Below are 23,371 nucleotides of genomic sequence, written 5' to 3'. Positions count from 1 at the left end.
ACGAGAAAGTACCATGGAAGACAACAAGCAATCTCAGTACGGGGCCAGCCAGGGAGTAGAGCAGCCAGACGCAGAGTCTTCACTGTCTCCTCTCGCCTATGGCTGGCGTGCCTCAGCCCCCTACCCTATGGGCCACTCCCATCCTCCCAAGTCCAGCAGACAAGAGGACCAGTATTGTCTGAAAATGTCTTGTTTTTATTTAAGGACAAAATTGAGACATAACATATACATTTATACATGGAGAAAAAAATACCAGAAAGGAGTTTACAAAACCTTGGTCACTGCCATTATCATTCAGTGGCTCTGGGGCTGTGTAAGCTGGCAGCTTGAGGGCTGTCTCTGGGTAGCAGGTTGGCCAGCTTTTTGAGAAGTCCCCTCAATCCACCCACCGACTCCTACCGCCTCTGGAGGACAGGGTACAGGTTTTAACCATGAACTCCTAAGCACCCATCACAGTGACACACCTCCTTGGGAATCCCCAGGACTAGTGGAAGGTGACCTAGACTCTACTTGGGAGTATGGGAGAACCCTAGAGGATTAGTCTGGAACCCTCAGAAAGGTGGCCTGTAGGATGCAGTTCTGAACTGATTCCCCCTGCCCTCCCTCTAAGTCATACAAGCTAGATATTGCTGATGGTGGGGGGCAGGGGTGGGGGGGGGGCAGAATCTGAGGCCAAGGGAAAGGGCAGCTATCTCTCCGGAAGAGAAGAAATCAAAACAGACAGGACCAAATAAACCACAAGCAAACAGTCAAACCCACCTTCCTAGAAGACAGCCAAAGGCTGGCCAAGACAACTTTGGGTCGGCGTCCTCTATCCCTCTCCATCCGCAAATCCCTACCAACCCCATTGCACGTTCAGTAAGTCTAAAGAGGGAAGGGCCCCAGAGGGCACACTGGGAGGGTGCAGGGGGCCTAAAGGGCTATGAAACTGTTTGTGAGAAACATGAGGCAGGAAAAGAGGCTGGGGCAACCAGGTTAGAGGCTCTGGAAGCCCGGAGACCACTCCAGTGATCTGAGGAACAGAGTTCAGACTGCAGCTCATCTAAAGGGGAGCCCTTAGGAGGCTACCCCAGCCTGGGCAGGAAAGAAGGGCAGGACTGTGGGAGCCACAGGCTGGGTCTGTGACATCAGATTCAGGCCAGGCCTGTTGGGGAAAGAGTGGAATCTCAGGACTCCAGCAGAAATAAAACTCCAGCTGGGGTGGGCCCAGGGCTGCCAGTGACCCCAAGTGTTTACATGTGTGTCTGTATGTGTGTGAGTACATGTGTGTGTATGTGTGTAGGGAGAAGAGAACTTCAGTCCCGCTGCTTCCAGAGAGACAAAAGAATCCTACCAAACCACCACCAGAGAAGGAAAGACAGCTGTTTTTTTTCCTCTTGTGTAAAAAACAGTCCCTGTCCCTCCCGCCACTTTCCTCGGGTGGAAGGGAGAGCTGGTTGCTGAGGAAGGAGGAAGAGCCACGGGCAAGACCCTCCCCAGGTCTGTGCTGGGCATAGCCACTGCTTAAGGCACCCACGGAAAGTGCAGCTCAGAAGGCAGGTGAGAGAAAAGGCCAGGGCAGAGGAAGAGAGTCAGGAGAACTAATTCCCCTGGAAGGCTCCTCGGGCAGCAGATGAGGCGGCGCTGCGGAAGGTCCTGTTACTGAAGATGCCCTGTGAAAACTCCTCTTGGGCCTGCTGGAAGCTGGCCCCCGTCCGGCGGTACAGGGAGTGCACCTGCGGAAAGAGGCTGTGGTGAGAGAAGCCCCGCCCTGTGGGCCACCAGGAACCAAGTCATCCAGGTTATATTCCCAAGGGAGCCACCACAAACCCCAGCCTGCCTGACCTCCCACCCAGAACCTTGGAGGAAGCTGCTGGACCTCTGAGGACCCAGGAGGCCCAACTGCTGTAGTGGTGAACACCCCCATGGAGAAGGCAGGAGAGAGGTGCCTGCTTCCTTGGGCTTGCAGCTGGCCCAGCACCCACCACTCACCCGCTTTAGGAGGAAGAGTGAGAGCACGGCACAGAGGGTGAAGAAGCCAGCCACCACCATCATGATGATCGACACAGCCAAGTCTTGCTTCAGTATAGACAGGGCTGCGATCCAACCACTGCAAGGGAGGAAGAGGCCGTAGGGAGTGTAGTGGGATTGGGCCCCAGAGCTCCCCGTGAGGGGCTCTTCTCCAAATGGCCACTGTGTGCTGAACACCGCCCAGGCATCTCCCTGCAGAGGCCATGCCTCTGTGAAGGCCATCAGGCCCCACACTGCCCACTGGGAATCTTTGGGCCATGTGAGGTCTGGAAGGGAGGATGTGGCTGCTGTCTTCACAGTCAGGAATAGCCCTGGGTAGAGCCTTTTCCTGCTGCTCTGGGGGTTAGGGGGGACATGGAAAGCCTGGCTACTCACTCCTGAGGGCCCCTCTCTGAGAAGGAGGAACACTGGCCAACCCACTACATTCATCCTCTCACCTCAGCTCCTGCCACTGCGGCCCAGGGACAGCCCCTCTGCCTCCAGCCAGTCATGTCTCCTTCCTGAGCCCCAGTGTCCTCATCTATAAAGGGGATGTCCTCACATTTTCTGATTTTAAAACTTACTACAAAGCTATAGCTATCAAAACAGTACGATACTGGCATCAGAACAGATGTATAGATCAACGGAATAGAATTGAGAGCCCAGAAACAAACCTATATATTATCGTCAACTGATTTTTTTTTTTTTTTTTGGCCACGTGGCATGTGGGATCTTAGTTCCCCGGAAGTGTGGAGTCCCAACCACTGGACCGCCAGGGAAATCCCAATCGTCAACTGATTTTTGACAAGTATGCCAAGACCACTGAATGGGGAAAGAATGGCCTCTTCAACAAATGGTGCAGGGACAACTGGATATCCACATGCAAAACAATGACGGGGGACCCTACTTTGACCACATACAAAAATGAACTCAAACCTAATAATAACTAAAACTGTTGGATTTCATCAAAATTTAAAACCTTTGTACATCAAAGGATACTATCAAGAGTGAAAAACAACACACGGAAAGGAAAAAAATTTATATCTGATAAGCAGCTACAATGCTGAATATATAAAGAACTCAACAATAGACAACCCAATTACTAAATTAGCAAACGATATGAATAGACATTTCTCCAAAGAAAATATACAAATGGCCAAACAAGCATATAAAAGATGGCCAACATCACAATCATTCAGGAAACAGCAATCAAAACCACAATGAATTACCACACTTCTCGACTGGCTATAATAGAAAAAAGGAAAAAAAAGAGGAAAATAACAAATGCTGGTGAGGATATGGAGGGACCGGAACTCTCATACATTGCTATTGGGAACGTGAAATGGTTCAGCCTCTGTGGGAAGCAGTTTGGCAGTTCCTCAATAAATTACACACAGAATTACCATATGACCCAGCAATTTCACCCCAGGATACATACCCAAAAGAACTGAAAACAGGTACTCAAAAACCTGTACACAAATGTTCACAGCAGCACTATTCACAACAGCAAAAAGGTGGAAACCCAAATGTTTATCAAGCGATGAGTGGATAAACAAAATTCAGTATCTCCAAAAACAATATAATATTATTTAGCCATAAAATGGAATGAAGTAATAACATGAACCTTGAAAACATTATGCTAAGTGAAAGAAGCCAGGCACAAAAAGCCACATGTTGTATGATTCCATTTATATGAGATGTTCAGAATAGGCAAATCCAGAGAGACAGAAAGCAGCTCAGTGGTTGCCAGGGGCTCAGGGAACAAGGGAACGAGGGAATGAGGAGTGATTGCTTAATGGGCATGGAGTTTCCTTATGGGGTGAAGCAAATGTTTTGGAACTAGACAGTGGTGATGTTTGCACAACACTGTGAATGTACTAAATGCCACTGAATTGTACATTTTAAAATGGTTTAAGTGGTAAATAAAATGATAAATTTTATGTCATGTGTATTTTACAATCAATAACAAAAAAGGGAGGGGGGATTATATCCACCCAGTCGGTGGGGGGGGGCAGTTCTGAGGTGAGATGAGAAAGGCACTGGGAGGCTGGAGGCTGCAGAGCTCATCCAGGCAGGGCAGTGAGTGGCTGAGCCAGGACCAGAACTCAAGCCTTCTGGCTCCCAGTCCGGGGTATAAACAGCAGTTATTAATCACAGCCTTTTACCAGGACCTCACTTAGGGTAATGAGTAATGAAACTGGGTCACCAGTCAAAGAGAAAAGGGGCCAGATTAGAAACAGCAAGGTGAGAAGGAAGAGGGGTGGGGGGAGGGCAGCGTGCACTTGCTCCGAGTGCGAGCTGAGTCACCCCTCCCCACCACTCTGGACTTGCCAGCTCCACTGGAGGGAGGGGACCAAAATAGTACAGCCCTTCCAGGCTCAGGCTTTCAGCCAAGTGCCAGCCTGACCTTTCTGTAATGTTCCCTGTGCACTGGAGCAGAAAGGAAAACATCAGCCATTGGCTTTTCTTTTTGAGACTAATTCTGAGCTGAAGACTGCAGTAGCCAGGACACTCAAGCCAGCTGTGCTCAAGGAGAGCAGCCAGAAGGAGCCGATTCACAAGGGGCAAGGGCTCCATCTCCTGAGATGACAGGGCCTCTGCAAAAAGTCACAGCTCACAGTTTGCAAAGGCCAGGACACCCATCAGCAGCTGCCCAAACCTCAGGGCTTGTCTGGGGCCTATGAGAGTAGCACCAGCCTCTAGGAGGGCATGGCAGGAGAAAAGGAGGAGGAGGCCATCCCGGGCAGGACACAGCCCTGGTAGCCTAAGGATTCAGGCCAAGTCCACTCACAATGCCCCAGAAAGTGGTGAGCAAGGCAAGACAGTGAGTGTAGGTTACCAGTGAAGAAGTGGACGGGGGCACAAAGGCAGACCCCAGCTGACCCACCGTCCCCTCTCCCTGCCACGGTGGAAGATGGGTCATCTGTGGGGGCTTTCTAGGAGCAGAGAAACAGGGCACAACTCCCTCTGTGCTACCCCAGCTCTCACCTGTCCCCCAAGCTAGGGATGCCGATCAACTGGATGATGTAGATCCCTATTTGACAAAAGAATACAAAGAAGAACACGAAGAAGCTGAAAGAGTTGTCAGACCTGTGGAGAGAGGGGGAAACGAGAAGTCACAAGAGGGTTTGGGGCTCATTCCTCAGCCTTCCTCACTTGCTATGACACCTTCCTCGCTAGGAGCCAGGAGGTAGGATGCTAGTAGAAAGAGCTCCAGCGGGCCAGCCACACTGTCCCTAAGGACACAGGCACTCACCACCATAATCAAAAAGGGCTTGCCTTCCACTGCCTTCCAATTTAAGGGGTCAGTGCTTGACTGCTTCCTCAAAGAACTAATAAAGTTGCTCACCCCAAGGACAATGTAAACAGCCTAACAGTCCATTTCCTGGAGTACTTATTTGCATTATAACAGGGAAGAAAATCTAAGCCTGTTATAAAGATGATAAATCTTTTATAATAGAACTGTAGTCCTGGGCAGAAGAAAAGGTATTTGGGGAGTAGGGAATATCAGACAAAACTGGTGTTTTGAGTACTTCCATCTCGGTGTCCTGGAGGGCAAGAATACAGAGTGCATATTCAGTGAGTGCAACCCTGCTGAGTGCATGGGAGGGTTCAGCCACTTGCCCCGCCCCCTCTTCCAGGGGCCTGCTGGGCTCTCTGTCCTGAAAGCATCAACTCTGAGGCACAATTCTAAAGCCCTAGGGGGTTGTGAGGTGGATTCATTCATGTCCACAGAATCGACTCTAGGTCAACCGGTCAAATACTGGCACTCAGCGATGCTCATGAGTTATTGGGGAGGTGGGGGAGGAGCAGAAATGAGCATGGAGGGGTAAGCCATTGAGAGCTTATCCGAATCTGTCAGACTCTGTCTGACTATCAGAGAAGTCCCACTTCTATCAGAGAAGCACACCCTCTTCCCAGTGACTAAAATCCCACAGAACCAGACAAACTGGGAGCAGGGGGAAGGCAAGTAAGGCTCCTGATTTCCTCTCTAGGTCTCCTGTGTCTAGTCCAAGGACAGGGCCCAGAGCAGACCTCAGGTACAACTGAGGAAAACAGCTTTCCTGTCTGCTCTCACTATGGGTGGAAATGGGAAAGTGAATTTGCCCACCAATCCATTCTGCTTTAAGACTGGGATGGGGCCCCAGGGCTTATGGCCCTTGGCCTGCGACCGGGGATGCCAGCTTCACCCCTTGCCCCAGCCCCACTCACCTAAAAGCCTTGTAGACGGGTCGGTACCAACAAAGGAAGGCACAGGGGGTGAAGATCACAAACCACAAGATCGAGAGGCCAAAGTCTACTCCCTTGGAGGTGTCGACTAAGAACCAGGCCAGGCAGGCAAGCAGGTTCAAAAACAGGGTCACTGAATGCACTGGGAAAGGAGAGGGGAGAGGTAGAGAGGCTTGTACCAAGGTGACTGAAGGCTTCCCCAACAAGGCAAACCACCCCTGCAGAGGAAAAGAAGTCCAGGCTATGAGGGCAGCTGCAGAAATACTAGAGGACCTCAGTCTGTACACCGGCGGGGTTAGTTCCCAAATCCTGGTTTTCTGCGACCTTAAAACCAGGGACCAAACCAAGTTCCTAAGAGACGATGGGACAGCATAGGTGTATGAGGAATGGCAGTGGAGGGGCAGATGCAGACCCAAGGGCTGACCCTTGGGGAATGAAGTCTTTCTCTCAGCAACTCTTTCCCCTGGTCCTGCACAGCCCACAATGCAGCTACAGGAAGTCTTTTATCCTCACTCCTAGGAGCTGAGGGGACTGTGGGGAGGGGAGGCCTTCACCTAAGGAGGGTCCTTTAGTGTAGTGAGCTCTGCAGGAACTCAGAAGCCTCCAGCTAGTCCCACTCTACCCGATCCATGGTCTGGACTGGCCCTTGAGGGGAGGTTCCTAGGACAGGCAGCAGACTGTAGAAGGCCAATTATGTGGGCAGAAGGCACCCCCCAGCCCAGCACTGAGAAAGGTTGGAGCCCGCCAGGGAGGAGCCGCCAGAGCAGAGATAGGGCTCTTGAGTCACAGCCCATTTCACCCTGGAGCTCAAAGGGGCAGGAGCGGGACTCACACATCCAGAGATAGTAGAGCATCTTGCATATCCGCTGGTAGTCGGCAGGGATCTCTGTGGAGAAATCCTGATAGAAGCAGGGCTTGACAGGGCACCACACGGGCAGGGGCGGCCAGTTGTTCTCTCTCACTGTGTGGAAAGAGGTGAGGACGTGAGCCCAGCCTCAGCAGCAGCTTGGCGGAATGCACACACTGGCCTCATTCATGGGTCAAACCAGGGCTCCCAGAGCGGCGCCAGCAGGCGGGGCTCGGGGTCTATGGATACGGAGTGGGATGGGAAAAGGGTGATGGGACACAAATACCCATGAGCTCACTCCAAGATAATGGACCCCAAATGTACTGGGAAACACAGAGCTCAACAGCCTAAGTGATTATTTTCATTAACAACCAGACCATAAGCGCAAAGGGTCCTCATCATGAGTAAGGAATCCTGGGACCAGTGCCCCCACTCTATCTAAGAATTCTAGAGCTGGGAAGGAGTGTAGAAATAATCTATATCCATTAGGACTACATGGCAAGTCTCCTAACCTCCACCTTACTTGGTATTCCCCAAGGCCAATGCCACTCTAAGATGAACAGGAGTTCAGCAAAGCTCCAAGGCTGCCCCAGAACAAGAGGGCTTGGGGAACTCCCTAAGCCAAGCACGGTGGCCTCCCTTACTGTGTAAGTTGGTTACAGTGCTCTGCAGCTCCCGCTCCTTGCGTTCCAGCTCAGCTGCTTTCCTGTCCAGTTCTTCCTGCTGCCGGAGCAGGCTTGCCTGGGCTGCAGAGGCCACAGCCTGGAGGGAACAGAGGAGGTGGCGGGTGGCCAGACACAAGAGACAGTGAGACAGTGTCAGCATGAGCAGAAGTCAGAGGGGCCTTGCCCCCATGCAGGGAGAGCCCAGAGTCCTAGCCCCAGGGTGTCTTGGGTACCTGAGACCACCGTAGAGAGGCCAAGGTGACCTGCCCCCTACCACCTCTATACCACCTCTGGCCCCTTAGCCATTACCAGGGCTTTTCTCTCCCCTTCATCCCTGAGCTTGAGTTAGGGTTAGGGTTATTTCCCATATTGGAGTCCAGGCAAAGTTCAGTTAAAGTGATTTCTGGAGCAATGGCAAAGGGAAAAAGACCTCACAAGAAACTAACCTACAGCCAGAAACCCAGAGACCCAACCTCACTTGAAGTGTGGGTGTGTGTGTTTGTGTGTGTGTGTGTGTGTGTGTGAAGGGGAAACAGTGCAATCCTGCCAGCAGTGCGAGGGGAAGGGAGATACTCGAGCGCAGCCTTGGGTACCCAGAGCTTTGGGGATCTATGTTTAAGCACCACCCCCTGCCCCACCCCTAGGAGTTGCCCAGAGGTCCACCTGAACTGTTACCCAGTATAACCCAGGACAGCCCTTTAGGTGTGGCCCTGCCTCGCCTGGCTTTCATGGCATGAAGAGTCCAAGCTTTCTCCCTCTCCAGGCAGAGCTGGGCCTCTGAGTGAGGCAGCTAGGATACTACACGTGAGGCTGAATACGGCTGGGCTTGGGTCTGGTGTCCCAGCCCAGGGCCCTGCTCCCCCTGTTGGGACCTGGTTCCTCCTGAAGTCTACAGTCCTCTTTAGGGAGCAGGTATCAAACAGGTCATCTCACAGGATGACAAGGCAGGCATACCTGTACATACGTAGCTACGCGCGTGCGCTCTCTCTCCAAAAGGCGTTCTCCAAAGAGCTAAGGCTACCTTCAGGAGGTAAACTTCAAGCAGTGGGGGCGGAAGAATTGACCACCCGAGACCACGTGGAGGGGCTTAGTCTCCTCTCCCAAGTCTGCAACTTCAGCTGAGTAGGACCAGGTCCCTACGGCCCACCACCCAGCCGAACAGCAAAGTCACCCCTGCCCCTAAGCCTTGCCTCACCTCCACAGGGTTCTAGGGCCACGGGTGGGGCTCAAGGGCCCAGGCAGGGCAGAACGTTCAGAGCAAGTCCAGTCAGACGGTAGGGGCAGCCTGGGGCCCGCTAGAGTCCACAGCCCAGCTTGGGCAGGCTCCAGGGGCCTTGCCCTCACTCTTGCTCATCTATACTTTGCCTACCTTCGGAAGGTTTCGCATGTAGCTGTCTCTGAGAATACTATCTCCTCCTAGTAGCATCTGCCTCTCTGAGAGCTCGCTCACTGCCAGGAATCTGGTAGGCAGGAACTTGCTGGCCTGTCTAAGCAGGAGCTGCAACATACAACTCCACTGTGGGCCATACTCACCGGAGGCAGTGAGGAGCGTGGGGTAGGGCAGTGAGGCATGGAGGGGAGTGTCGGGCACAAAGCAGAAAGATTCACAGTATTTGGTGAAGGGACAAAGGAAAACAGGAAGGTGGGCGGGAATAAATGAGGTTAAAAGAAAAAAAAGAAGGAGGAGAGAGAGAGAGGAAGGGAGGGAGAGAAGAGAGATTCTGGGCCCTGTGTAAGAGAGAACAAACCAAAGGCCCAAGGAGGATGTGGAATGGCACAACAGGATCAAATGCTCTCTCTGACACCAAGGACCCTGGCCTGGTGAGTAGAGCTTATTTTGGGTGGTGGAAGTAGGGTGGGGGAGAGGATATTGGGAGACGATATAGGTTGGCAGAGCAGACTCTCCATCTGCAAGTGACCAACTTCCAAGAGATGATCCAAAGGGCCCTGAAAGGGAAGCCAGGGATGAAAACCCTCTGCCCACCCCTCAATCTCAGGGCTCAGCTACTGGTCTGGGTGTGTCCCTTTCTGGAAAGGAGCGGTCACAGGGATCCTGTCAACAGTACCTGGGGTGTTGGCTGTGTTGGCTCCACTGAGGGCTGGAGAACTGCCGGCTGCGAGGGCCCGGGGTGCTGTGTGACAGGAACCGTTGTCGCCGCATTTGTCTGCACGGGGCAGATCAGAGGACGGAGGTGAGTGGGCCTCCACTAGTTGGCCATGTGGGGACAAACCCACAGCAGGGTGAGTGATATGCCCCTGCCTGTGAGGGGCACTCCCTCTGGGCCTTCCCTGGGCCTCCTTCTGCAGCTTCTTGGCCAACGAGCCTCAGGCTCTGGACAATGTGATGCCTAACCCAGACCCTTGCTGGATCCAGAGCTCCCCAGCATCGCCTGGCCCTGTTCTGGGAGGGGCCCAGATCACGGACCCCAGGGGGAGAATGGATGAGTTCCTCATCCTTACCCCACCCCCCTGAGTTCACATTAGGACTGTCCCTTTGAGGATTGCAGCTATTCTGTCTCTGTCTCTGCCAAGTCTCCTTACCCCAGAGACGCCAGCACCACCCAGAGGACCCAGGGACTCAGAAATAGGGCATGCTCACCAACCTCGGAGAAGGGGTTGAATTCAGCCAGGCCTCCTTGTGGCGCACTGGTCAGCTGGGTCACAGAGGGATCCTGAGAAGGTGAAAAAGAGCCATTAGACGCTAGGGAAAAGGGAGAACCTTGGTGAGGCAGAGGGAGATCACCATCTCTTGGCCCCTCCCAGGGACACCTGGCTGAAGTAAGGCTGCTGATGGCCCTTCCTAGTGCCCTGGAAAGCCTCTCCCGAAGGCTCCTGTGCCCAGCCTCTGCCACACCACAGCTGCAATCGCTTTTCCCTTTCTGGAAAAGGAGCGGTTCAGCCCAGATGACTTCCCGGAAGAGACCCAGAGCAAGGTCTACACTCTGAGGCATGGGAATAGACACCACACAAGTTCCTATTAGTGCCCTTTAGAAATTCAAAACGGTTAGGGAATTCCCTGGCACTCCAGTGGTTGGGACTTGGCGCTTTCACTGCCGGGGCCCGGGTTCAAGCCAGTGAACTAAGATGGGGGAACTAAGATCCCACAAGCCACACAGCACAGCCAAAAAAAAAAAAAAAAACAAAGAAAACAAAGAAATTTAAAATGGTTTATAGTATTTACCTCCAGGGAGGGTTTGTTTTTTTTTTTGGAGGGGAAGCAGGTGGGGGAGGCAGGTAAATGAGGTGGTGTGGATGGATATGTACTTTTCACTTTCTAACCTCTCTGTACTGTTTTATTTATTATTTTACAGAAAACATTTATTCCTCTTATTTTTTAAAGGACAGTTTAAGATTCTGGAACAAAAACATGCTGCTGGCTGCCAGTGCTAATTTTATTAAATCATGCACACTTGCTAGGAATACAGATATGAAGGACGCAGATGAAAAGCCAAGAAATTGTTTTGGGTTTTTTTTTTTTTCCAGATTCTTTTCAGAAAATGCAAAAATGTCCTCAGAACACAGCCTTTTCCCGAGTTTTCAATCTTCCCTTTCCCATCTGATCTCTGCCGAGGCCAACCCTTCCTGCTGAGGGCCTCACGCAGGGATCTCCGCCACCCTCTCCACCAGAGCAGCTTCCGTGCTGGCCTGAGGCTGGGCTGTCTTCATCCTGCCCCTCACCCAACAGAGCTCCTGTACACTCCCTCCCCTTCCCCATACAAAATAGCATGGGGCTCAGGTCCAGCTGGACAGAGATGCCTCTGAGGGAAACAGCTGGCACCAGACTCTGCCAAGGTCCCCGTTATAAGGCCTCACCTAGGCTCCCCTGTCTGTACACCTCACCCCTAGTCCCTCACTACTGGTCCGGATGCTCCTGTCCTTCATGCCCAGCTTCCCCTCCAGCAGGAAGCCTCCATAGATTGGATTCTTAAACACAACGTTAACAACAGACAGACCCTCAGAAAACCACCCCTCAATTTTTAGATGTGGAAACGGATATTCGCCACAGTGCAGTACTTGTCCTAGGTCTCAAAATGGGAGCTGGCTCGCTATTCTGAACATTTATAGAGCCACGGGTCAGCACCGAACATACCTTTTTCACACACACTAACTTCCTACCAAGGCCGTCAGCTCCTAGAAGGTGAGCCTGTGTCTGCAGGGCCCCAGGGCCTAGCCCAGCACCAACTCACTTCCCATCTCTGGATGGTCCTTGTCCTCTGCACCTCACCCAGTCTCCTCTGCAAAGAGGCAGTGTGGCTGTGTCCTTTCTGCTGGACACCATCCCTGCCTGGTGGCTCCTGCAACTTGGACAAAGTGACAAGGTGAGGCCTGAGAGGCCACCTGAAGTTGGCGAACTGGCCTTGAGGTTGTTGGCTGAACATCTAGCAGATTTATCCCAGAATTACTGAGCTGCCTTCCTGCATGAAAGATCTGGGGCTCAGTATCTGTTCCCCTTTCAGACTCTACAGACATCAAGCCACAGCAGAGAAAGTGAGCTGAAGTCACTGAAATCAGATCCACTGTCCAAGGAACTTGAGTCTGTCACTACAGGACAAGGACAGCAGGGCAGCTCTGGCAGCAGTTTCAGGAGCCAGCGTACACGCCTGGCTGTGGTACGCATGTTTAATAGGCAGCCTCCAGAGCCATGAAGAGACGTCATTTCCTTTACCAAGGTCAGCCAGAAGAGGATTCTGGGAGGCAGGGGGACTGACTACCCTATCCATAGTGACCCCTCCTCCTTTCTCTAAAATCTTAAAAAAATCGGCCCTGGACCCAGGCTCACCACAAACAAATCCTGTCTCCTCTAGCAGGCTATAAACTCTGTAACCAGGTGTTTCTGGATCTAGTTCATATTTCTGGCACCCCAGTGCTTGGTGAAGAGAGCCTGATGCAAGCAGAAGCTCAGGTAATGTCTGAGAATAAGTGCTAGATGCTGCAGGCCCTCCTCTGCTTTCTCCAGGAGCTACTGCCCAAATGCTAGGGCACACAGAAGGGGAGGGCCACTTGCATCACAGTAGCAGCCCTGGGGCCCAGAAGCACCTTGCCTGGGAAAAGGAGCCTGGAACACTCTGGGAGACATGGGTACTTTCCACCTGAGGAGACCTAGGCTCTTTCTGAAAGATGTATATGGCTTCAAGAGAGGCTGAGGCCTGGTGAGAGAGGGAGGGAAGAAGAGGGACAGCCAAGGGAGCAGACATTTACTGAGTGTCTACCATGTGCCAGGCTCATCGCACAGCGATGCTACTGTGGAATTCTAGTCATCCCAGAACTGGCCACTGTGTCAAGCCACCAGAAAAGAAGGTTCTACCAGGTTCTTTTTCAACCTGGTTCCTCGACAGAATTAAGCCCCACTGCCCCAAGGCATCCACTGTCTGCAGTGACTTGACTTCTCTCCTGCACATCTAGAACAGTCCTGGTTATGTTCCATCCTTGGGAGAATGGAGAAAACACTAGCTCCACTCAGCTTCTGTGTTCCACAGCCCAGCTGAGCAGCACTGGCTGAGAAAAGCTACAACGCACCTCCTCATTCAACCTCACAACCATCCTGTTGTGAGGGGAAGTTCCCAGCTCAGAGAGGGGAAGTAGCTCATCCAAGACCTCAGGGACTGTAGTGGCTGAGCCAGATTTTGTTTTTGTTAGTTAGTTAGTTAGTTATGGTCGCGTTGGGGCTTTCTCTAGTTGTGGCAAGCGGGGGCTACTCTTTGTTGTGGTGCACAGGCTTCTCATTGCAGTGGCTTCCCTTGTTGTGGAGCACGGGCTCTAGGGTGCACGATTCAGTAGTTGTGACTCAAGGGCTCTAGAGCGCAGGCTCAGTAGTTGTGGCACACAGGCTTAGTTGCTCCGCGGCATGCGGGATCTTCCCAGACCAGGGCTCGAACCCGTGTCCCCTGCACTGGCAGGCGGATTCTTAACTACTGCGCCACCAGGGAAGTCTCTGAGCCCAATTTTGAATCCAAGTCTGTCTGTCTCCAAAGACACGAGTGGTAAACCTGAGTGGGCAGTGCGTCCCCAAAGCCTGGCTTGGGGGCTGACCAACGGAAGGTGTTCAGTCAACGTGGGGTTGAGGGGTCGAGGGATGCTGACAAGGGCACCGTGAGTGACTGGGACGACTGCTTCTGCTCAGCTCTTTATTCCCAGACTTCAGAGCAGTCTTTCCTGGCGAACACCCCTGGTGGGACACAGGCAGAGAATCTTGCAAGTAAGGACCACACTGACTGGCCTGAATGAGGACCCTCAGATTTTACTCCAAGTCACAAGTAAGAAGTCAACAGCAGCAACCTTACTTCCCCCTCACCCAGCATCAGCTGGCTCACAAGTGGGTCAAGTAGTTATTTAAAAGCATGGTGAGAGCTAAGTTTCAACTACAAAGAAGTAACCTGACACTCCCTCAGTGCCCAAAGGACTCAAACTGGTTAATGCCCTTTACTGAATTTATAACAAACAGAATGCTCCTGATCTCAGTTCTTTTCACTCAGCAAGCAGTCACAAACAGTGTGAGGGACACACCAAGAGGAAAAGGACGCGGCTATTGCCCTTCTGGAGACCAAAATCTGGTAGCTGAGACACGTGCACACAGCACGGGAGTAAAAACAGGAGGGGAGGGGAGGGGAGAGGAGGCCCAGGCGGGCTTGGAGAAAGGCACAGTTCCAAGAGGAGGGGAGGAAGGGGAGCAAAGGCCCAGTCAGAAAGCTCAGGCCACCACAGCTGCGGGGCAAAGGAACACTCCGTGGAGCTGGGGTGTGAGGGACTGAGAAAAAGACGCAGCACAGCTAGGCTGCAACTCTGCCGGGGAAGGGCCTTGAAGAACACACTTGCTTTCACTAGTTTGGCAACCCCTTTCCATGCATCTCCCAGGTCCTGGCTGTGCTCGAGTTTACTGTGACTCTTCCTTGCTTTCCCACCCTACACTCCACCCAGGCTCCCAATGTGAGATTTATTTCAGGCTCCAAATAAATACATTAAATAAATACCTCATGGACTAAAAGAAACTCGGCCACTTTCTCTGGGAGGCAGAGAGTGACCAATACTTTGGAACCTCTGTGAAGTCCTATTTGCGTTAGCGCCAAGGCTGTGTGTCATAGAACAAGAAGGGGCAGTCATCGCCAGATCGGCTGGCTGGGTCCCAGGTGTACAAAGAGCCACAGTTAACCTTGGTACTCTCTGAGCCAGAGCCTGAGAAGCCATCCAAAGGAAACATGAGGAAAATATGTAAAAATCTGTATCTGCAAATGTATTCATTGCACCAGTATTTACAACAGGGGAAAAAAAGCAGGGAACGACTTAAATATCCAGTGACAGCGAGCACAAGTACATTTTGGTGCATATCCCCTCAATGGCCTAAACAGACACTAAAAATCACAGCTATGAACACAGGGCAGCAATAGAGAAAAGGCCTGGTTATATGAATATCAAATGACAATTCTGTCAGAAGTACTCATATAGAAAATACATCAAAATAACAATGGTTGTAAAAGACTGGTAGAAATATGGCTGATTTACTTTGTTTTACCAATTTTCTATAATGTGATTATGTTATGTTTATGTTAAACACACACGTACACCACGTACACACTTATTTTTAAAAAGAGAGCCTGAGAACCCACCAAATAAGCAACATGCACCTTGGGGCCTCCCTCCCTGCCACAGCAGTGATGTACAGAAGCACCCAAAAAAGTGAGTCTAAGTCCCCGGCCTGGCGTTGAGGCCCTCCCTGACCTGGCACCAGCTCTCCTCTCGGCACAGCCTGTCCTCAATCAAACGGAGCCCCCGCCATCTCCTTCCACCTCGGTCTGTTTACTCCCTACACAAACCATTCCACACCAGCACAGGGCAAGGGCACAAAGAAAAAGCCTTGGTTCCTGCCCCCAAGAAGCAAATAGCACAGAGAACACAACAGAAGCCAGGGCAAGAAGTGACAGCACGTTATCAGTGCTGAACAAGGTGCAGGCAAGTGCAATAGGCTCGCAGAGGAGGGAGTGAGGAAGCTGTCTGGAGACTCAGGGAAGGCTTCACTGAGGTGGCATCTGAACTGGATCTTGAAAGAGGAAAGAAATTTAGCAAGCACTAAAGAGGAAGAGAAGAACAGCATTTGCAAAGACACAGCATCTTTAAAAAGAGCTTGCGTGTGTTCAGGGAGAAGGTTCTGGAGGCAGTGGGGCGAAGTGCGTATATACAGAGAGGAGCACCAGGGACCCAGCCTGCAGAAGAGGTCAGGCCATACTGCAGGAGTTCAGACTTCACCCTGTGGGCAACGTGGACAACCAGAGATTGTGAGCAGTGATCACCTCTGCCAGCAGTGAGGAGAGTGTGATGTGTAGGGAAGGAGGATGGTGGGAAGACTGGCTGGGACACAAGAATCCACGTGGGTGATAATAAGGCCTGAACTAAGGGATGACTCTGGAGATGGAGAAGAGGGTATGGGCTCCAGAGACCCTTCTCAGGTAGGTGGCACAGGCTCGGCCACTCCCCAGGATGGTCGAGGTATGGAGTTACTGCAGGACAAGACAAGATGGGGAGGGGAGGGGAGGGGAGGGGAGGGGGAGGGGAGGGGGAGGGGAGGGGGAGGGGAGGGGAGGGGAGGGGAGGGGAGGGGGCCACTGAACAAGGCGGTCATGGGAGAAGAGGAACAGGATTTTCAGGAGCAGGTGTGTGGGAGTGGGGAGAGGATCTGAGAAGGTACTGTGTCACACTGGAGAGACGTATAAAATGTATCTCGGGATTTCCCTGGTGGCGCAGTGGTTAAGAATCCACCTGCCAATGCAGGGGACACGGGTTTGAGCCCTGGTCCAGGAAGATCCCACATGCTGCGGAGCAACTAAGCCCATGCGCCACAACTACTGAGCCCACGTGCCACAAATACTGAAGCCCGCGCACCTAGAAGCCGCCGCAACGAGAAGCCCACGCACTGCAATGAAGAGTAGTCCCTGCTCACCGCAACTAGAGAAAGCCAACACGCAAAAACAAAGACCCAACACAGACAAAAAATAAATAAAATAAATAAATTAATAAATTAATTTTTAAAAATGCATCTGGGTGGAATGGGTAAAAATGTCCAGGTGAGAGTTGGAAGTACTGGTTTGAAGCTCAGGAGAATGGTGAGGGCTAGAGTTCTAGATCTGGGACCACTGGTATGCAGATGCTATTCTGAAGCCATAAAAGTGGAAAGACTTACTTGGAAAGGTATACAGCGAGAACAAAGTCAAGGACAGAACTCCAGGACACCCTTAAAGGTATAAGACAGGAAGAGAAAACAGGCGGAAGGAGGTGAGAGTTACCAGTGTAAAGAGGCCAAGGACAGAGAGAATTTCAAGAGAGACTGGCCAAATGAGCTTGCGCATCACAAGCAGCAGGCATATCGTGGGCCCATGGCTCCCAGAGAGACCACAGGATCCAAGAGTGAGGAGGCGCCTGGGACTGCGGGGGTGACAGTGCGTGGAAGCGACTTTAAGTTCTTGGCGCTCCTTCACCTGAGATACCCTCTCTTGCCATATGCCAGGCTTTCTGCTCTCAGCTCAAGCCCTTCCTACCACGGGACTCTGCCTCGTTCCTCCTCAGATCCCTCACAGATCCTTTTGGCAAGTTTTGACTGCCCTTTACGCACCACGGCATGCTGTCATGAACAGCGAGCATTTCTTAGCTCTCCTGCCAGATTACAAGCTCTGACAGACCATGTGCCCATTTATCTTGGTCACCTGCACAGGATCTTGGAGCAGCAGTGGCTCAGTGATGTGCAAAAACATGTCAGCATCTCAAAGGAGCACTGCTGGACGGGTCACACCTTGCTAATTAATGTGCATGGCACTCTTTTCTTGAAGACGCAGCAGGTACCCCTTGTCTGTCCTGGTTAAATATTACCATTTCTCTGAACCCAGCATCATCCTACACCAAGTGGCTCCAAAGAAAACTTAATAGTGTAGGGTCAAAGTTCAGCTGTGTCTCTGGCCAAGTGCTTTCGAACACCCAGCCTGGCTCCAGGCGCCAACCATAAAGTCAGGGACACCGCCCTCAGCCCCCCACCCCCATCTGGGCAGCTGTCTGGGGACAGTTAAACTATATGAACCTTGCCATTTTCAAATTTCTCGAGACAACGCTCCTGTTCCACAGGAAAGTTCTACCAGGTCCAACTGGTGGTTTTGAGAATTCCCAAAGGTACAGTCAAGCTGGAGCCCACCCTCTCTGGGAAGTGACAAAGCCCTCAGTGTCTGTGCAGGGAACTTCATGTAACTCTGTTCACACCCAAATCACGTTTCTGCCACCACTTTCTCCTCCCACAGGAGAGAAACGTTTTAAATCCTTGGAAGCAGCCACACCACTGAGATTATCTTTTAACTGCAAGGAGGCAACGTGTGAAAGTGATATGGTGTGATTTGGCAACTCATGAACGCTGAAAGGCTTTCTCTGTTCAGCACCACCAGCTAGTCCACTCCCCCTCCTTGAGATCAATGCCGACTGCCTGGGGTAACCTGGCAGATACGCCAAGTAGGAAAGCAGCCCAGGCATTTGCCCGGGTGAGCTGCTTGTTAGTGGACTGCTGAAAAAGAAAACGGGGAGTACAATGCCTACCTGTAGCCCTCAACCTCTTCATCACCCAAGACTTTCTGAGAAAATTTTGGCAACAGACATGCTGGAAAGAAGGACCTGCATACCCAGATGGTACAAAGCAGATGTGCCATAATTCACAGAGGGATTAGGCAGTGCCAGTGGAGGTTGGGAAATCAGCCACACTTGGCTTGCAGTTTCCTGCTTCCTCCTAGGAGTTTGGTAAAACCTCTTCTGCACTCTTGTGACAATTTTCCACTCACAGTGTTACTGTGCAGGAAGTTTTCTAATAATCCCACTGTAACTATACACAAGGAGGGGATCATAAAAACCCATGCCCACAGTTTGGGGTGGGGATGAGAGTAGGGTATACCTAAAGAACATTTATAAGGAAGTCAGCTTAAAGGCGCACCAGGAGCTTCAGGGGATATTACAAGAGTTAGCAGAAAAAGGATTCCGTGGCGGAATAACTCTGAGAAAGGCTGGGTCAAACAAAGTTGAGCAAATATCTTTATTGTAGGATTTCTTGGAGCCTTTAACAAACTAAAAAGCCTGGTCAAGTTTCAAGAAAAATGATTCCTAAACGTACTGGACCACAGAACCCTGAGCACCTTTCAGGACTGGTATTACTCAGAACACATGCTGCATTAAAGTACCATCTTAAAAAAGCACAATACAATCCATATTATTCCAGCCCCACCCACTGAACAACAACAAAAAAGCTTACCTAATATTAATTTGTTGGACTAAGTAACACCAAGGCAGTTTAAAACTTTTAAAACAGCACTGTCCTGAGAATGAGACCTGGATCTGAGTCCCTTCCTGCTTCAAATTAGCTGGTGACTCTGGTATGTCCCATCCTCCCTGGGTTCTTGGTTTCCTCATCTCTAAACTAAAGGGTTAGAAGAGATTTCTGAGGATGTCCCAGCTCTAAAAGTCAACCATGGACTCCGAACACTAAGTACATTTTTGTAAACCACCATGGAGGAAAACAAAAAGGCTCTGCTCTGAGGGCCGGCTAGGTGTGACAGTTTCTGAGCCTATCTCCTCTCCACCTGCTCTCTCCTGAGCTCTGTGCCAACACCCTAGGTAAATGAAGCTGGGTTCACACCCAGTCACCCAAGGGCTACACCCTCCTCTGGCCGTCAGGGAAGCAGACACTACCATCACAAGGAGAGGGAGGGCAGCTTTCCAGGAGAAGGAGATCTGGGGCCTCACACCCTAATCTCCTTCTCCCCACACAGCTGTGCGCCAAGAGGGAAAACCCAGCCCAGGGCAGGAGGAGCAGAATCGCAGCCAGCCAGCTCTCTTCTTCCCACACAGGCTTCCCCTCCAGATGTTGCTCTTTACAGGACCACAGCTGCTTCCTGTCCTGCCATATCCTGGGGCTGCCTGATGGACAGACTGTCTTGCTTGAATGCAGAAGTTACTTCTACCACAGTTTGCACAATCATTTCTGGGGTTGGAGATACGGTTTAAGACTTTCAAGCTGCTATTTATACAGGGCAGAATTTAGGCCAACTATTTGTCTCACTGCTAGCACTGAAGACAAGCTCTCTGCATCTTTGGACAGCTGACTGCCTCTGTCAGATGGCAGCAGACATTTTATTTCTGATTCTGAGAGGACAAAAAAAAAAAAAAGGAAGAAAGAAAAAGGCACATCATTACACAGCACACATACCAAAAGGCTACTAGATCCTTACTAAAACTCAAACTCCAGTAACATACAGCAGTTTTATAACTAAAGCAAAACAGTTACCTGAAGACACTGGCAGAAGAAAAAAAAATGCAAATGTTCTTTCTTTACTGAAATAGAGATGACTGCATTACATAAGAGATAAAGTCCTCCAAATAGTTCTGTAAAGAAGCATTAAGCTACATGAGGAATGTTAGGAATTCCCTGAGGTTACAAAGCTATCAAAATTTGCCTTGAGGGCTCCCAGTGTCTAAGTCACCTTGAGACCAAGAAAGAGACATAAAGTTTTTACTCTCAGACATTCATTCTGGTCTCCTTTGTTTGTTCTAACTCCTGAAGGGATTCAAGGTGGGAAAGCTCATGCTGTGAGTTGCAGGAAGGACCCCTCCAAGAACTTCCCCTACACCTGCAGGAAACTTACAGTTGCCAGTGACCAAAATAAAGTACAAGCAGGATGAGTTCATGTGCCTGGTGACATCCTGACAAAGCAGAAAGCTCAGGGCTCATAAATCACCAGTCAGCACAAGCAAGCTTCCCGAGAACTGGTTTTGAGCAGACATGAAACAAGAGGCATAGGAACTGTGGAGCTAACAGGAGTCCCAATCCTTCATCATGGAGAAGAATAGCCTTGTGCTCTTAGCTCAAAGGCGGAAGAGTTTTGGCTTTAAATAGGAAGTCTCTTTCTTCCTCGGTCTATTGTTCAAAAGGTGAGGCCAGCTCATAGGTCAGTGCATCTCAACTACCCTGCCACCATACAGAGGGCCATCAGACCAACATTCATTGCACTTCAAGACCCTCTCCTCCCTCCCTAACCTGGGCTCTCACATCTAGCCAAAACCCAGTCCAAACTAGATCCATGGCCAAGGTGTAAAATTGTTATCAAGGCCGTATTTCAGCTTGGGTTACCAGCCTTCCTTTCCTGACAAATCTCAGGGGCTCTCCTATACCTTATAGACTAGTTGGCTGTGTGTATGTTGCAGGGGGTGATGTTCTTGGGATTTTCTCACATTTCTCCATCCCACTAGAGGGTTCCACCTCCTCATTATGTTGCTGTCACCCCCTCTCCTAAAGTGACTCAAGGCTGGTGTCTCTCCAAGACTGCGGGACATGGTAGCCACACATCCCCCTCAGGTGAAGTCGCTTCTCTCCCTGAAGCTGGGGGTCTCCCTGATCGTGTCTGCGCCAGTCCCCTTCCCCAGCAGTGTCCAGTTAGAGGGGCTACGTCCCGGGAGCTAGACAGTCCCACCTCTTCCCCGAGTACAGCACCCCGCCCCCTCCGCTAGTCCACCTGCTGCTAGTCCCGCCCCCCAGATGCTACGATAGGCCATCCCTCAAAGCCCGCTCTCCCATTGGGCAGATGGCCCGTCCCTCCTACGCCACGTCTCCCGGCTGTGGCGAAGAGGCCCGGGCGGCGGCCTTCGGCACTAGACAGCGCTGTAAGATGAGGGCTCTACCTGGAAGGGGTTTACGTCCACTGGGTCCGCGAAGGGGTTGGTGTCGAAAGACGACATGGCGGTCGGGGACCGACGGGGAAGCTCCGAGAGCACTTCTGCCTCCGGGCACCCAGACCCAGCGGCGCTCTGCGTGTAGACCCTCCACTTCCGGGAGCGAGGCAGCCGTTCTAGCGCAGGCGCAGCGTCCTCTCAGAGGGGCGTGGTCATGTGACATCACAGAAGTCCGCTCCGCCCTCCTGTTCAGCCCACTGTGGAGCTGCGGGAGGGCGTTCCGCTTCCATCGGCTTTTTCGCTGTGCCTGTGCTTCAGGGGTTGGGGAGGCCCCGAGGGATTTGGGAGACTGAGGAGGGGCTGGAGCCGTTCCCAACTGCCTCTCGGTCAGATAGGTTCCAACATGGTATTGGGAACTCCCTAAGTGGAGTTGGAAACTTAACCCCTTTGCTTTCTTGGAGGGCAAGTTTGGGAAGCACGCACTGGTTCAGGCAGGGGACAGAAGTTCGAGCCAACGGCGGGAGCGGGGAATGGAGTTCCTGACTCGAGAGGACTTCGCCAAGCTAGGAAACGGTTCTGGTGGTAGGGGCCGAGCAGAGAGGTTCTTTTCGGAAGAACCGACCGTGCAGCTGTCCCCCACACTAGCTGAGCCCTGCCTCTCTTAGGCCTTGCCCCCGGATGTCAAGTTTTATCGTTTTAGGGATGAGGATCCCTGAGCCCAGACAGGTTTAGGGCCTGAGCTGGGATTAACCTGGGCATCAAGCATTTATTAAGTGAATGAGGGAGTTCAGCAGTAGAACCATCAAGCATGGGGGCTGATTCACTCTCTGCAAACCCATGTTATTTATTCATATCTTTGTATATTTCTGCTGCCTCTGAATCCAGCCACTGTCATCCCTTACCCTGGACAAGTACAGGGCTGCTAATTGGTCTGTTGTTGTTCATGTTGTAACTAGAGATCCATTCAAAGGGGGCAAAATTACTACGGAACTTTCTGTTTAAAATCCTTCAGTTATTTTCCATGAAGGCCCAAATTCCTCGTTTGGCCTCTAGGACTTGCAAGATCTGTGCCCCACCTATCAATCCTTCCCATTCCTTCTTGTGCCTACCCCACCACCACATCCCACACTGCTGTGCATTCTAGCTCTGCTAGTGGCTTTTCAGTTCCTCAAACTTCCCTTGTTCCTCCCTGCCTCAGGGCCTTTGTACTGGCCTTTCCCTCTTCCTGGTATGCTCCTAGCCCATGCCCTCCTCAACCCCTAGTTAACACCTGCTTATCTTTCAAATCTAGGCATACAGGCCCCTTGCTCAGGAGCGGTCTCTCTCCACCATAGATTAGAGCACTCTTCCCCCACAACATAAGCTCTTCTATTACCCCGTGCTTTTCCCTCATAATACCTATTGCAGGTTGTAATTACATGCTTGTAAAGGTGGTTATTTATGTCTGTCCCTCCCACCAGATTGTAATCTCCACAAGCGCAGAAGCAGCATCTGTTTTGCTCACTGTTGTATTTCTGGCACTAACATAGTACCAAGCAGATGATAAGCATTTAGTAAATATTTTACTATTTCCCTCATCCACTTTTCTTAGGGTCCAGCTCAAGATTTTTTCAGGAAATGTCCTGAAGTGGGGGAATGGTAGGGATCTATGTTTGTGTCCCCTTAGAAACTACTTACCCGTAACCCCCCCCCCCACCATGGCTACCCCTTTTAGGGCAGTATAAGGAAAACCTCTCATGTTTCTCCTTTACTGGTCACACAGGACATTTCTGTAACCAGACATGTAGAGTTTTTTTCCCCACACTAATCAATTTTCTGATGCCAGCTGGGTGTCATTCAATTTAGTCTGACACTATCTACCTGGAGTTAAGGTCAGATCCCACAAGTTAAGTAAGCACTCAGTCTCACAAGATTGCCTCCACTTCAGAGGCCAATTACAAGTCCGGGTGTCATGTCATCACCT

General features: G+C 51.3%; 1 protein-coding gene across 2 annotated transcripts; it reads right to left on the bottom strand.

Annotated features, from left to right (window-relative positions):
- Positions 1-184: 184 nt before the first annotated feature.
- Positions 185-21,595, bottom strand: SCAMP2 (secretory carrier membrane protein 2). 2 transcript variants are annotated; one of them, XM_079914172.1, is made up of 10 exons: positions 21,418-21,595; positions 10,335-10,403; positions 9,798-9,896; positions 9,101-9,229; positions 7,711-7,828; positions 7,052-7,180; positions 6,202-6,361; positions 4,978-5,079; positions 1,972-2,089; positions 185-1,715 (listed from the first exon to the last, which is right to left on the bottom strand). In XM_079914172.1, the coding sequence occupies exons 1-10, from the start codon at positions 21,472-21,474 to the stop codon at positions 1,581-1,583; spliced, it is 1,116 nt and encodes a 371-aa protein (XP_079770298.1). In that variant the 5' UTR covers positions 21,475-21,595; the 3' UTR covers positions 185-1,580. The 2 variants fall into 2 exon arrangements, with proteins under 2 accessions (XP_079770298.1, XP_079770297.1); XM_079914171.1 differs by lacking the exon at positions 9,101-9,229 and having other exon boundaries at positions 21,418-21,593.
- Positions 21,596-23,371: the final 1,776 nt, after the last annotated feature.

The sequence above is a fragment of the Stenella coeruleoalba genome, assembly GCF_951394435.1.
Source record: "Stenella coeruleoalba genome assembly, chromosome: 2".
NCBI classification, from domain to species: domain Eukaryota; kingdom Metazoa; phylum Chordata; class Mammalia; order Artiodactyla; family Delphinidae; genus Stenella; species Stenella coeruleoalba.
This window is presented reverse-complemented; position numbering and strand designations above follow the sequence as displayed.

Coding starts and splice junctions, on each gene's coding strand:
- SCAMP2 (XM_079914172.1), bottom strand. CDS start 21,474: ATGTCGTCTTTCGACACCAACCCCTTCGCGGACCCAGTGGACGTAAAC. Junction 7,829..9,100: donor ACATGCGAAACCTTCCGAAG/GTAGGCAAAGTA, acceptor TGTTCCCTCCAG/GCTGTGGCCTCTGCAGCCCA. Junction 6,362..7,051: donor GCTCTACTATCTCTGGATGT/GTGAGTCCCGCT, acceptor CTCCTTTCCCAG/TGCATTCAGTGACCCTGTTT.